The sequence below is a fragment of the Heloderma suspectum genome, chromosome 6, assembly GCF_057233095.1.
Source record: "Heloderma suspectum isolate Gila_16-S chromosome 6, 16-S_ref, whole genome shotgun sequence".
In the NCBI taxonomy this organism is placed as follows: Eukaryota; Metazoa; Chordata; class Lepidosauria; order Squamata; family Helodermatidae; genus Heloderma; species Heloderma suspectum.
This window is the reverse complement of record NC_139463.1, coordinates 40,633,195-40,647,253: the sequence shown is the minus strand read 5'-3', so window position 1 is coordinate 40,647,253 and position 14,059 is coordinate 40,633,195. Positions and strand designations below refer to the sequence as shown.

The window sequence follows — 14,059 nt, the reverse complement described above, 5'->3', positions numbered from 1 at the left end:
CAAACCTAACCTCTGATGTTGATTGCTGGAGAGGGTTAGGTTGGTGCCTCTTTCCCAGCCCAGGGTGTGTGCATGTGTGTGTGTGTCTGCTGCGCCCAGGAGAGTGGATTTTCCTGTTGATGTGGATTTTCGTGCCCTGAAATGGGGGTGTTCCATGGACAGGCAGTGCTGGTTTTGGTTCCACTGAATCCAAAGCCACTCTGCTCCCCTAGACAGGCCCAGTGGAAGATAAATGTAGAAAAAATACATAACGCAGAAATAATAACTGGTACTCACAATATACTGATGTGTATCTGCTTTTACTACAAGATGTATGGTGTCCCTGCATACACGGTATAGATTGAGAGCCATGGAGGAGAGGGAGGTTCTCTAGAAATGGGGTAGGCAAGGGAGGAGTCATTATCTGGATCCCTCAAACCACTAGACCAAGTTGGTAAAGAAGTCTTTGAAGAGCTCTGTGACTTTGATGAGAAAGGGGCCAATTGCATTTTAAATAATTTTCCTGCTGGACTAACCTGTTTTAAGATTTGACCTAAACTGGTGCATCATAGTTTTCTGAAGTGTAAAAATAAACATTCTGGCATCATTTCCCAAATGTCTAGTGTGTAAACCACTTCTCTTGAACTTCCAGGGATGGAGTTAACGTTTAACTATAACTTGGATTGCCTGGGCAATGGCAGGACAGAATGCCACTGTGGAGCAGATAACTGCAGTGGATTCCTTGGAGTGCGGCCAAAGGTTGGTTGTGCAAGGGGGGAAAGCTCTCTGGGACAAAATCAACAAAAGGTTTTAATGCTACATCAGATCCTCTCCATGCTCCCCAAACATGTGTATTGAGACTTACTGGAAAGGCTAAACAAGGCCATTCCTTACAGGGGGGTTTTGTAACCTTCCCACACATTCAAACAGGGATAGAGCCAAATGTTTGGTGCCTGCGTGAACCAATTTGGGTAATGTACTTCTTTTGGTTACTGGATGTGTGTACAGGCATCAATGCTTTAAGCCCTTAGAAATAGCGGGGGGCAGGGGTGTATTGGCTCTTATTTTTATGGTAGTAATTCTCTAATCTTGTACTGCCATGACTTTTCCCTCCATCTACCAGACGGCGTGTGCAACAGCAAATGAAGAGAAAGCTAAGAACGCAAAATTGAAGCAGAAGAAACGAAAGATAAAAACAGAGCTGAAGCAGATGCATGAGGATAACTGTTTCCAGTGTGGAGATGGAGGTGAATTGGTCATGTGTGACAAAAAAGACTGTCCGAAAGCATACCACCTCCTCTGCCTTAACTTGACACAGCCGCCCTTTGGTAGGTGCCTGACAACACTTGTTTACGGGTTGTTCTTGGCAGCAGGGAACTGGGCTCTGTGTACAGTTATTTAGGGCATACTATATCTGCCTGTTTAACTTTGGCTTTCTATATGTTCTGATTCTGAGAAATTAGTAGGAAACAGTCCAATATTTCTAAAGCAGGAAGTACAAGTCGTACTGCAGCAAAACGTTGCAGTATAGAGTTCTCCTGTTCAGGGTTCCTGCCAGCCAACCGAGCCCTCTTCTGGGATACTCAATCTCTTTCTCTGCCCCCCTCCCAATTTTACAGGGATTTTCTCCTGGCCCCCATCAAACGTGCAGTATTTTATGTTTACTGAGCATGCGCAGCCTTCATTAGGATGTTTTGGATCTTTTATTTCACCTGGGGGGTGGGTTCCTACAGATCTTCTGTGTGTTCTCCCAAATCTGCTGTTATTTTCCTCTTCTGCATGGATGGTGCTATTCTGGCTGCTTTGGTTTCATACTCAGAGAATGAGCCAAATACTAATGTAGGATGATTATTACTAGTGGGAACATATATGTGGCTTCATTAAAGGCCTATTCTCTTTATATTGAGAGTGGTGTTGAGCCAGATTTGCTCCCCTAAACTTTGCCATCCTGGCCAGTCTTCTCACTCACCCATTTTTTTAGGTGTTAGTGTTTTTGGAAACAGGAGCAAAGTGCTCGCAAAAGGAGCTGGTGGCAGTGACATATTGCTCACCACCACCTTTCTTCCCCAGCTCTCCATTTGGCTTAATGATTATTTGTTTGTATATTTAATTAGTTAAGTTATAGCTGCTTCACTATGACCTGGTTGCCACGTAATGACAACCCATGATTTTATTACCCGTAGTTTGTTGAATCATGGGTTGTCATTATGTGCGGACCAGGAAGTATGGGTTAACTATGGCTTGTTAAGCATGAATAACCCACAAGGAGTACCTATGGTTTGTTGTTGGGTTGTGAACTGTGAGTTGTTTAAACCATGGGTTGTCATTATATATGAACCCAGCTGTGGATTGTTCATGGGTTATTTCACCAGGCTACAGAGACAGGGAGCAAGAGTAGTAAAAACAACAACAACCAACCACTCTACATGCCAGTACTACCATGCTGCAAAGGCATGTAGGATAGAGGGGGGGAGGGCAGAAGGGGTGGGAACCAAACAACAGAGAAATAAAAAAATCAACACACAGTTTGCTCAGTCATCTGGCAGCCAAATCATGGGTTAACTCTGGGTAGGGCAACAGCCCATGGGTTGATTAACCCATTGGTTGTCATTATGTGTGAACTAAGTCTATATCTAAAAAAGATATCTCCATAATTAAAACATTTAAAAGCAGAAAGTACAAAACATTTCAGTTGAAAACAGTTAAAAAAAACAGTTAAAAATACATATCCTCAAAATTGCCCTACTATGGCTGGATCAAGTTCAGCATTAGGTTAAGTTAAGGGGCAATCCAAAATCAAGTCAATAAACAGTCAATGGTCAAAGGCACAGTTTTACCAGGCAAGAGGGATAGTTCCAAAAGAAAGAGCAGTGAAGGTCAACACAGATAAGCAGTCAGATACAATACGCAGTCCAAGAAACAAAGTCAAGCAGAAGTCTAAGGTCAAAGGCACAAAGGTTCAGTCACGGAGCAAGGTCAGAAATACATGACACTGGAGCTGGTAGAAGATGATGTTTCTAGCAGTGGCTAGACTGATACTGCAGGCTTATATTGCCAGGGCTTTCTGAGCCCCACCAAGGGCTCAGCTGCCTTGCTCCTGAGACGTCCCTTCATGTTGAGGAGTTCTTTCTATTTGGGCATTTCTCCTTAATGGAGCCATATTGGCCTGCCTCTTAAAGCAACAACTCTCTTGGGGGCTAGGTGGTCTCCCAGCTTCTGCCTCTGAATCGGAACTCCCCTCCTCCTGTGGGGATGGAACCATGGTCATCTCCCCAGAGGGCCCAGGCTCCCTTAGGTCTCCTGCCATGGGTGGTTCCTTGGTGTTGGCTGTCTCTAGGAGCTCTCACTCCTCCTCAGAGGAGAATTCCTCCAGTGGGAGCATGACAAAAACATTAAAATCAGAGAATTAACAGTTAGCAAATTGGGCAACACAATCAGTCAGGGAAGGCCTGGGTGAAAAGGTAGTTCTCCCAGTTGGTGAGAGAAAAGCATCCAATAATGTGTTAACTCCCCCTATCACTCAGGAAAAGCAGGGACCACATGATAAGGTAATTATGCTGGTCCCAGGCTCCTTCCTTGCTCAGGATAGAGCTATCAGTTTTGCAGTACTGTACTGGTTTCTGCAATACCTGAATTTCTTCTCTTTTTTCTTCTTAACTTCAGTCTTCACAGCCTTTCTCCACAAAAAACAAAAAACTTTGTATTTCTCTTTCCCTTGACTACTTTCCTTTCAATTTTCCTCATGGCTCCTCCAACGAAAAAAGCAGCGAACCTGCAAAAAACCCAATGGCTGTTACCCATGTCCGCATTATCAGGAACCCCCATCCACCCATCCAAGGCCAAGCATATGCATGACCTTGCTTCCCACTCGGAGTGTGATTTCTCGTGATTGCAAGGAGCAACCCAGTGAGCAATAGCCTGCCAGTCCCAGCTGCCTGCTCAGTCTCACTGAGGGAGAAAGTTGGTTTCATGGCCTGACCATATGGGACTTGGTCAAGGATGAGGGAGTCAAGAAGAGTGTTTTCATCCACGGACCACACCACCCTCTACTGGAATGATAAAGAGCCCACCATCTGCCTGGATTTGGGCTCAGAGGAGGAGGAACAAAGGCAACCATTGTGGACTCAACAGAGTCTGTCGGAGCCACCAATAGGGAGAGGGTTGCGCCCCATCCCCTCTTGGAAAATTCCCACCAAAATGGCAATGGCCATTTTAAGTAGCAGTTTCAATTCTGAGTGCCCAAACGATCCAGCTTCCCCTCCTTCCTCTTCTACCATGCAGCTGGGGCCTAGTGAACCTGTTCCACATCCCATTCAGAGCCTCTCTCAAATAGACAAATCAGTTATCTCCCAACTTACTATAGCCATTTAAAGTAATCTAACAGACCATTTACTTAAGCAGCAACCTACAAGATCAAGATTTGGCCATGCTACAAAATGTAGCCACAATTTGCACAGCTCAGATCCTTCTTCCTCTCCTCCACCAAACTAAAAAAAATAAAGCTAAGCAGTCAAGTGAACAACCTGATTCCACCAGCCAGGATTCTTCTGCAGACTCTTGGGAAGCCTCTTCCAACCCACACTCTACATCCATGGGTCACAACAATAAAACCTACAATACTAATCCTGAGCGTTGCTCAAATAGGGACTCCTCTACACCCTCTCATCAAGAAGCCAATTCAGACAGGGAAGAGGGGGAATGGTCAGACATGGAAATAGTAGAATACAGCCAGTCAGACAGATTCTTTAACCAAGATGATTTCTTCCCCTTGTTGACAACTGCAGTAGTGTCTCTAGCTGCTGACCCAACGAGCCAGAGAAACAACAGCCATTATCTAGAGGGGCAGCTATGTTTCCAGAACCTAAACCAGTCACCAGAGAAGTTCCCTTTTTTTCTTTTAAAAATCTAAAATCTAGTCTGAGGCCAGACTACACTCACCCTCTCCAGTGACTCCTACTGTCCTTCTGATCCCAAATCACTCTGAAAGAATGCCGCCCCATCCGTCTCTCTCACCACTTCAAAACCACACTTCAATGGGGGAAACTCCCACAGAACCTACAGAAGGGGACTCCGCTCCAGGAACCCACCAACATCATGCTGACCACAGATGCCAGCCTTGAAGGATGAGTGAAGAATGCAGCAACTCCTAGGTAGCCCAAGGGAAATGGCAGGCATCAGAACAACAATGCAGCATTAATTGGCTAGAACTCAGAGCAGTACACCTAGGCCTGCAACACTCCTCGCATCTATTACAACACAACTGTGCCTTTATAAAGTCAGACAGTGTAATGGCCAAAGCCTATATTAATCAAGGAGGGATGAAGTCATGTTCACTCCATCAAGAAGCTCAATCAATGCTATTACGTGCTGAGCAGAAAGTAGCCTCCATATCAGTACAAGCACATAAAGAGATCTGAACCACACCACAGAATATCTCAGCAGAAATCAGATAGACATGGGAGAATGGAGCCTCAACCCCTCAGTCTTCCAACAAATCCAGAACCGCTTCAGACCTCACTCAGTGGATCTGTTTGCATCACGCCTCAACCACAAGCTCCCATGGTTCTTTTCAAGATTCCACTCCTACAGAGCAGAGATAATACATGCCCTGAACACAATTGGCCAAAGGAGAAACTGTGCCTTTCTATATATACCACTCCTAGCCAGGGTGCTATAAAAGGCAATGATGGGCTTAGTAGCCCCCTTCTGGCCCAGATGTCCATGATTCTCCAAGATCCTAAGCCTAGTCCAAGAAGGCCCTTGGTTCCTACTATAGAGACCAAACCTCCTGTCCTAGGGACCAGTTCTATATCTGGACCCAAACTGGCTGAGATTAGCCGCATGGCTGTATCTATACCAACCTAGGCTACCTAGTTACAGTCATAGAAACTCTGCTAGCATCCCACAAGGAGTCCACAATATGAAACCACCTGGAAAGCTTTCTACAGATGGAACTAGAGAACAAAGATCAATGTACAGTCCACAGGCATTAAAGTACTTTTTTTCCTCCAGACAGGCCTTCATATGGTACTTAAGCCAGGTAAGTGCAGACAAATGTCAGCCATATCGTCAGTCCTTTCAAGGCTAGGATGTCCATCACTGAGCTCACACTCTCACCTTAAATGATTCCTAAACGGTGAAGGGGGACACTCCTGACCCCTCCCACGGTCCACAGATTTCCATAATGGAACCTACACATAGTCCTATCAGCACTAACCAAGGTTCCCTTTGAGCCACTTAAGAAGATTCCACTTAGAATCCCATCACAGAAAGTCTTATTTAATGGCCATCACATCGGCACATAGAATATCTGGAATTTCATCACCCTCAGTAAGAGAAGGCCTCATCACCTTCCAGAAAGATATGGTCTCCCTCAGACCAGGTCCTGCATTTATATCAAAAGTCATCACCTGTTCCACAGGTCTCAGGAGCTTATACTTCCCTCTTTCAGCCTTAAAGTATCTCATCCCCTGGACAGGGATTGGCACAAGCTGGACATACGCAGAGTGGTCAAGACCTATCTAAAACATACAGAGTCCTTTAGGCAGTCTGATTCACTGCTCACGTCTGTCAGCAGCACCCTAGCTGCCTCTTGCAGTCCCCACCAATAGCCAACTCAGGACACAGACGACGAGGATTCTTTCCGAGACTTTATTCCTTTATTACTTTATGACTCTTTCAGATACTAATCACTAGCGACAAAGCAAGGAACAGCACTGGGGAAAGATAACAGAGTAGCCTAAGCTCCAGGTAAGGCAGTTGGTCCCTGTTTGAAGGAGAACCACAGGAAGACCCTGAACTTATGGGCTATGGAGAGATCCTCCCTCTTTTCCTTGGGTCCTCGGGACACTACTGTTGTTTGCGCGCCAAACGAGCGCTACGCTTCCTTTCTGCGCCCTCCATCTGTCGTCGCTCCCTGTGTCTGCGCCGAGCGTTCAGCAAGCCCCCCTCCAGCACTCTCTCACTGCCAGGGTCACTATCTATCCCAGGAATGCTGGCAGGAGGAATCTCTGCCAGCTGCTGTGCTTGTGAGAGACGAGCGAGCTCCTCTCCCACGGATTGCTGTTCCTCCTCAGAATCAGAACTGCTCTGGGGCTCTATTGGCTCAGTTTCCACCCTGACAACGTCCTTCCACCCCACTTCCATGGGGAAGAAAATATCCAGATCCACCCTGGCTAGGTGGCTGAAAGTACATATGTTCACAGCACGTGAGGCTTCACACCTTCCTAAACCTCTCAAAGTCACAGCACGCTCCACTAGGTCAGCAAGCCCTAAGTACCAATGCATCCTTGGCAGAAATATGCAAGGCAGTGATCTGGGCAAATCCAAATTCATTCATTATAAAATAAACACATAACGCCCCAGTGGACACCTATTTTGGTAGGAGCGTCCTCCAGAGTGTAGTTGCACCACAATGGACTCATTCCTTAATAGTATTCCCACCCTAATTGGAAAGTAGTTTCAGCATATCCCATTATTAGATACCTTCCTCACACCAATTTGGAAAATGGAACATTGGTACTTCCAAGAAGGTTCCTTCTGGGTTGGTGTGTGGAAGGTATCCAAACTGCCCTATTTCACTGAGTCTCTATATATCCCTTCTGATTGCCTGCTTCTGCGTCCACTGGGCCAGGCCTTCCCCACAGGGTACTATCACTTCTACTCCTAAGCAGTTCCTGCCTCTATCAAGCCTGTTCTATTGTTCTCTGCTTATTCTTCCAATTTAGATCTGAGAGTTTGTTTATTCTGTATTTCTGAACTTTAGCCATGGACAGAACTGGCAGGGAAGAGCCTGGGACCAGCATATTACTTAGAGCTTTGCCACGTGGTCCCAGCTTTTCCTGGGTGATAGGGGGAGTTAACCCATTGTTGGATGCCTTCCACACAGCATCCCAGAAGGAACCTTCTCAGTAAGTACTAATGTTCCATTTTTTAACTGGTGTCCAAAACATGCCACAGTTGGTGCCTCCCACATACCAAGTGGGAAGGCATTCCATAAAGTAGGTGCCACCACTGAGAAAGCCTGAACAGGTTTACATTAGTGAAGGCAATCCACCAGGAAGCTATGGGAAGGCAATCCATCCATTTAGCTATGTGATGATGTCCAAAGCCAGATAAAGTGAGAACAAGGCTTCCTGACATAGTGTTGTGGAAGGGGGAAAAGGGCCACATCATTATCGCCTGGACTACACAAACAGTGTAATGATGGGTGAGTAGGAGGACTTTTATGAAACATTTCACACACCCTGAAAAAGCCTCCTTTTGTGTTGCATTTGTCATAGAACCCTACTTGACAACATTGTTTGAAGTTACATGATCAGCATGGTTTGCATGTAACCCCTATATATTTCTCCTGATCGTTAGCTATTGTGCTTAGTTTACGACTGAGTCACATTGACTGGAACTGTGTTATGGTGCTCTGTCATATTATTTATGGGTGCAGGTTGAAATTATTTGGTGTATTCATTTTTTGTACTGGGTGCATGAACACACTTGAAAATATTGTCCTTCAGTCAAGACAATCCAGTTCTCCTGTCACTGGAGTAGTACCAAAGAATATTTGCCCAATAATGTTTTGCCTTCCAGCACATTCACACTCTCACTTTGCTAATATATGAAATGATTTAGCTTTGAAAATTTGTATTGGATCATTCCAATCAATTTATCATATGGTTGTCTTCTGTCATCCTAACATAAGGTGGCAGGATCCCAGGACTTAAGAAACCAATAATACATCTTTGGGGTGATTGAATTTCTTTAATGATAAGCTGTACTTATTTTGGTTACTCCTAACCAGCGTAGTCCAAGCCAGTTGCTTCAATTGACGCTTTCAGGTAACATAGAAGTACAATAATTGCAGAGTTTTTAATTCCCATGAAGAGAGGAAACTTACTTGAGATAAATTTAAGACAAGGTTCCCAGAATTAGTTGCACTGGAAGATTTTAACTTTGGGGTCAGATGTAATGCCTAGCTATGGCTGAGCACTACAAGAAAGAATCATGGGCTCATGTGTTAACCTCTCCCTCCAATTGAAAGCTGATTCATTTAAATTATTTCCTCTTTAGTGTAAGCCATCATCTTTCATTGCACCCAAATCAGCAAACTGGTTTGCACTTGACCTCTAACCAGGCTTCTGCTTCCAACTGTGGCTTGCAATCCTGGGTTGGCAGGAAAGTGCAAGCTATAGTTTGCTGGTTTGGATGTAACAGCAACCTATAGTTTATGTTAAAGAGGAAGTAACCAATAGAAGTGGAGTGTATGAGAGGCACGAAGATGTGCATGAGGCTAAAGTTCACTCATGTAATATATGAACCAGCCCTAAGTGTCTGGACAATCAGATGGCTGGATATTTGCTTCCCAGTGCCTGCACTAATATATCTCTTGTCTCTGCTTGCTCTCTTCAGGGAAATGGGAATGTCCATGGCACCAGTGTGACATCTGTGGCAGCTCTGCTACTTCTTTTTGTGAGTTCTGCCCTCATGCTTACTGCAAGGATCATGAAAAAGGAGCACTTGTGGCCTCAGCTTTGGATGGACGTCCATGCTGCTCTGAACACAACCCTAAGGCTCCAGTGGCACTAGAATATTGGTGCAAGATCAAACGCCGATTGGAACAGCAGAATCCTGAGGAAGAATCAAAGGAATAAACTTGTCTTTCCCTTAAAAAACAAACACCCCACACCCCACTGAGTGGCAAATCATTGTGAATTTGGATAAAGTGCCATGGGACCCTCAGTCTTTGCCTCCATGGAACTCAGACAGGGACCATCTGATATTGAGTGGCAGTTAGCAGCCTGTGGCATCTGTGGTGAAATCCATTTGCCCTTGAGTGTGGCCTTCAGGCTCTTGGAAGAACAGAAAAAAGTGTCTTGGCAACCTTTTGTTGTTACTAGAAGAGGAAACCTTTCTAACATTGAAAAAAGTCATGTTTAAAATATGTTCTTTTGAGTGTAGAAACCAAACATAGCAAAATATTTATTTATTTAATTTTTGATGGACTTTTGAGGATTTCTGGTCCTATTACAGTCAGTGTGTCTAAAAGGAGTAGCAACACCAGCCTGGTATCTATCTCAGTATGTATCTGTCATTTTTTCCTTGTCTAGTTTTAGAACTAAAAGAAAAAGCTGCTCTGCACACCAGTAGCCTTTCAGATAAATCTGTTGGGGGGGGGGGGGTTTGAATCAAAAACATATTGTGGCAGTTGACGGACATCTTCATTCCAGTACATTCACCATGACAAGAGTTTTGAGACAGGAAGATGGTATGTGTCGTTTTGCTTTCCAGTGAATGATGATCATGATACAGAAGTTCTCCCACAGGAAACTAGATGTGATCCATTTATCCTTGAAGTGCATTCTGTTTGACACTACACTTTCAGCTTCGAAAAGCACCATCCAGTGGGAGCGTCTTACGTTCGGTGTTTGGAACCCCACTTTATTTCAAAAGGGCTTGTGCAGCAGAAGCTTCTAGTGGATTATGCCTTTAGCAGTCCGCTAATGTTAGTATGAAAAGGCTGTACGCAGTCTTATGTTTTGCCCAGCATCCAGTTTAATTATGCATATGTCACTTTTCTGCCACTGTTGAATTTTAGGGCAATTAAGCAGAGAGGATTTGGAACAGTGCTTTACTTGCCTATTGCAAGTCTTGCCATACCATGCGCATCTCCTGCCTTCACAGCCTGTGTTTTGGCTGCTCCCTAACTGGGTTCTGACGGACTCTTGTTTTATAGATCATGTACAATACAGAGCAGGATTTGTAACCTGGCCCTGTGGGCTTGCCACTAATATAGGCCCTGATTATGCTGTAACTTTTAAATTTGTGAGGCAGAATTAGGCCTTCAGTTATGTGTATTTTACATGGCCAACTCTGCTTGTTTCGTGGCATACTTGTCAGTGTGGTCCAAGTTTCCTCTGCTTTCAAAGGAACTAGGATGCCATATGATTTTGGTATTCGAACAGTTGATTTCGCTGTATAGTTTGGTTTGCTCAAATGGAATCTCTTCATTGAATAAGAAGGGTCAGTCTTACAAAGTAATTCGTGTATCCTAGAAATTCTTTTCTGTTAGTAGCTATTTGCAAGACAACAGTACAGCACTGAAATAACCAACTTAACTTATACTTTCTCCCAATGGGTGCTCTAAATGTCTCCTTTTTATTTTCTTTTTTTACTGAAGAGACTTAACTGAAAAATTGCATTGATTTATTGTGCCAATACCAGAAAACAAACAGTGGGCAGGTATCTTCTTATGATGCCAGGATTTCCTTGTTTAGGTTTTCTGATTAGGCTTTTTATTCTGCTTTTAAAGTGCCTGTACTCTTAAGGAGGGGAAATGCAGTTTCTGTTTCCTCGTTGGTACAGGCTTAAAAAATAAATCAACACACTACATTTCTTTAAAGCACCTGTAATGTCCCTCAGTTACAATTCAGTTTGCAGGCTCTTTTTGCACCCCACTGAATACTTGTGGGTTGATTTTTGTTTGTTTGTTTGCATGTTCCTGAAGATCTTTGTGGGCCAGTTGAATGGTACAGAGCACTACAGGAAGATGCCAAGCACTTGTTTACACTAAAGGGCAATGCTAAAGGAAAAAATTAAAACACTACAATTGGTTTATGTATATTAAAACTTAGGTGTTAGTTTTCTGAATATGTTTGACAACTTTTTTTTTAACGGGGCGGGGGGGAGACTCTTTGGAGAGAATTTTGCCCCAATCTAAAATTCCAAGCCTAGTACTTTCCTTGCACATTGTTAATTGAACTGCTCTGCCCGCTTCATAAAGTTGGCAGACTCTGAATGTTGCAAGAACACACTCTTTTTTTTTCTCTCTCTCTCTCTCTCTTTCTTTCTCTCTCTCTATATATACACATGCTTGCTCGCTCTCTCTCTCAGTCTCTCTCTCTCTCTCTCTCTCTCTCTCACACACACACACACACACACACTTGTCCTCTCTTCTGTATATTCCCTTGTCAAAATGGCTAGGCAGTGCATAGATCTGACAGTGCATTTTGAGAGGGAAAATAGTCTCAAAAAACTTAACTATGATAGGCAACAGATACTGTTAAGGTTATGATGGGGTTTTGAAATGTAGCTACCATGTTAACTGTAGACTGAGTTGACCGTAAGCATTACAGCATCCAAGATGGGGCCTATCTCATGTCCCACCTTGCCATAGGACTCTGCACTGCATCTTTTCTTCCTTCCTACCTTCCTTTCCAGCTTCCTCTGCTTCTCTAAACTGCCGTGCACACTTTCATCCCTAGCCTTTTCCCATAGTTTAGAAGAAGCAAGGGAAACTTGTTCCAGTTGGTTGGCGCAACCCTCAGCCTTTACCAGAGTGGTATCCAGCAACATCATTATGGCACGCATGTCACCTTGAGTGTAATTTCGGAAGGAAAGGTGGCTAAAATTTCAATAAATAGAATGAACTGTGGGAGGGTTGCTGGGTCAGCATCTAGGCAAATATCGCATATAGCCAAGGGCCAAGCTACTCTATCCACAGAATAAATGGGCACTCCACTGCATGTCATTTTGCAGCTTAAATTATTCTTCGATATTTCCTCCACTGAAATGTGCAATGAAGAGGAAAAGGAATCTTTAAGTGGATGGTACCTTTTTTTAATTAGATGCTTTTGAATTCTACAAAGGTTCTTCATTAGGCTAACATAGTTCTTAGCAGGTCTGATCATAAATGTTTTTTTTTTTAAGTTTTATTCTTGAATTGAGTTTGTAACACTTGGTTTAAACAAAAACAGATACTGAAAAACAGCAGGAAGACTTTTCCTTTTTTTAAAAAAAAAAAGCAGAGCTACAGTAACCTATGTGAATTTTTTAAACAGTTTTATAAAAAAAAATACTAATCATGGAAAAAAGAGTCTTGAGCAATGATAATGTTTAATACTCCCAGGTTTTTGACCTCATCCCCCCCCCAACTCCATTTCTAATGATGTCGTCAACTTGTCTCTTTAAAATGAGCGGTTGAAGCAATGTCATTTACTGGAGGTGAGGTTCAGCCAATTGAAGGCCTTCATTTCTGAAGACTGGCTTTCTTTTAACACTTGCCTGCTGATAGGCAGTCCCTCCTCCCATCTCCCATTATGCATTCTTGTTTTGCAGCTCTTCAGGAGAGTGTCCCCGTTCTGCTCCCCCCCCCCCCCGCATTCCTGACTTTTAAGGGAGATTATACAATTTTCTTCAAGTGGCTAGTACAAATGGTAGAACCCTGTGCTTACAATCCTCTACACACTTACCAAAGGAGTAAGTTTCCCTGAGGTTGCAATCCTATGCAAACTTACCTGGGAAGAAACTCCATTGAGCACAGTGGTACTTAATACTGAGTAAACATTCATAGTCTTGCGCTGTGAATTCAATGGGACTTACTTCTGTGTAGAAGCCAGTATGCACACGTGGTGATCTGGGTTATGTATAGAGCTGGATAGGGTTTGCTTTACCCCATGGAGCATGTACCTTCATTGTGAGCAGAATGTCTACTGACTTGCTCAGTTAGAATCCTGCAGCTCTCTGTTCTTGTTAGCTTAGCTATTAGGATACAAAAGTGGAGGATAATTTAAGCTCGGACTTGCTATCTGTACAGTCTTCTGGCTGTATTGTCATCATGCACATTCACTAGAGACTCAGGACTGCTTCTCACATTGCAGTCTTTGTAACACAGATGCACCGCCACAAGCAACAGCTTTTTGTCTGCACCACATGAAAAGATACTGTGTAAACCGCAATAGGTGCATCCATCTCCAAAAAGATCAGTGAACAGTAAAGGCCACAATTTTGATGCTGCAGATTTGTTCCCTCGATGTCAACCAAGTGTCTCATGATGAACACTGTCCTGATTGAAGACGGGTCACATCTGTGGACACACATATAGGATATCCATCTGTGTTTCCACTATGTATTTCCAAACCTGCAGCTTTCTCATCAAATGTTATGGTGTTCGCAACATATACAAGCAGTGGACAATCAGGAAACATTTCTGCCATGCAAGGTGGCCCTTAGAAACAACAATTTAAATGATTTGTATCCTGCCTTGGGTCGAGTTTCAGGGAACAGGAGTTAAGAAGCATGGCAACTA

At 43.7% G+C, this 14,059-nt stretch overlaps 1 protein-coding gene across 4 annotated transcripts in view; it reads left to right on the top strand.

Annotated features, from left to right (window-relative positions):
• Nucleotides 1–12,818, top strand: part of NSD3 (nuclear receptor binding SET domain protein 3) — a 92,905-nt gene extending 80,087 nt beyond the window's left edge. For all 4 annotated transcript variants that reach the window (XM_084804041.1, XM_084804044.1, XM_084804043.1 and 1 more), the window contains exons 22-24: nucleotides 632–738; nucleotides 1,103–1,307; nucleotides 9,385–12,818. In XM_084804041.1, the coding sequence (XP_084660167.1) occupies nucleotides 632–738; nucleotides 1,103–1,307; nucleotides 9,385–9,626 (554 nt within the window). In that variant the 3' untranslated portion in view covers nucleotides 9,627–12,818. The remainder of the gene's footprint in view (nucleotides 1–631; nucleotides 739–1,102; nucleotides 1,308–9,384) is intronic.
• The last annotated feature ends 1,241 nt before the right edge of the window (nucleotides 12,819–14,059 follow it).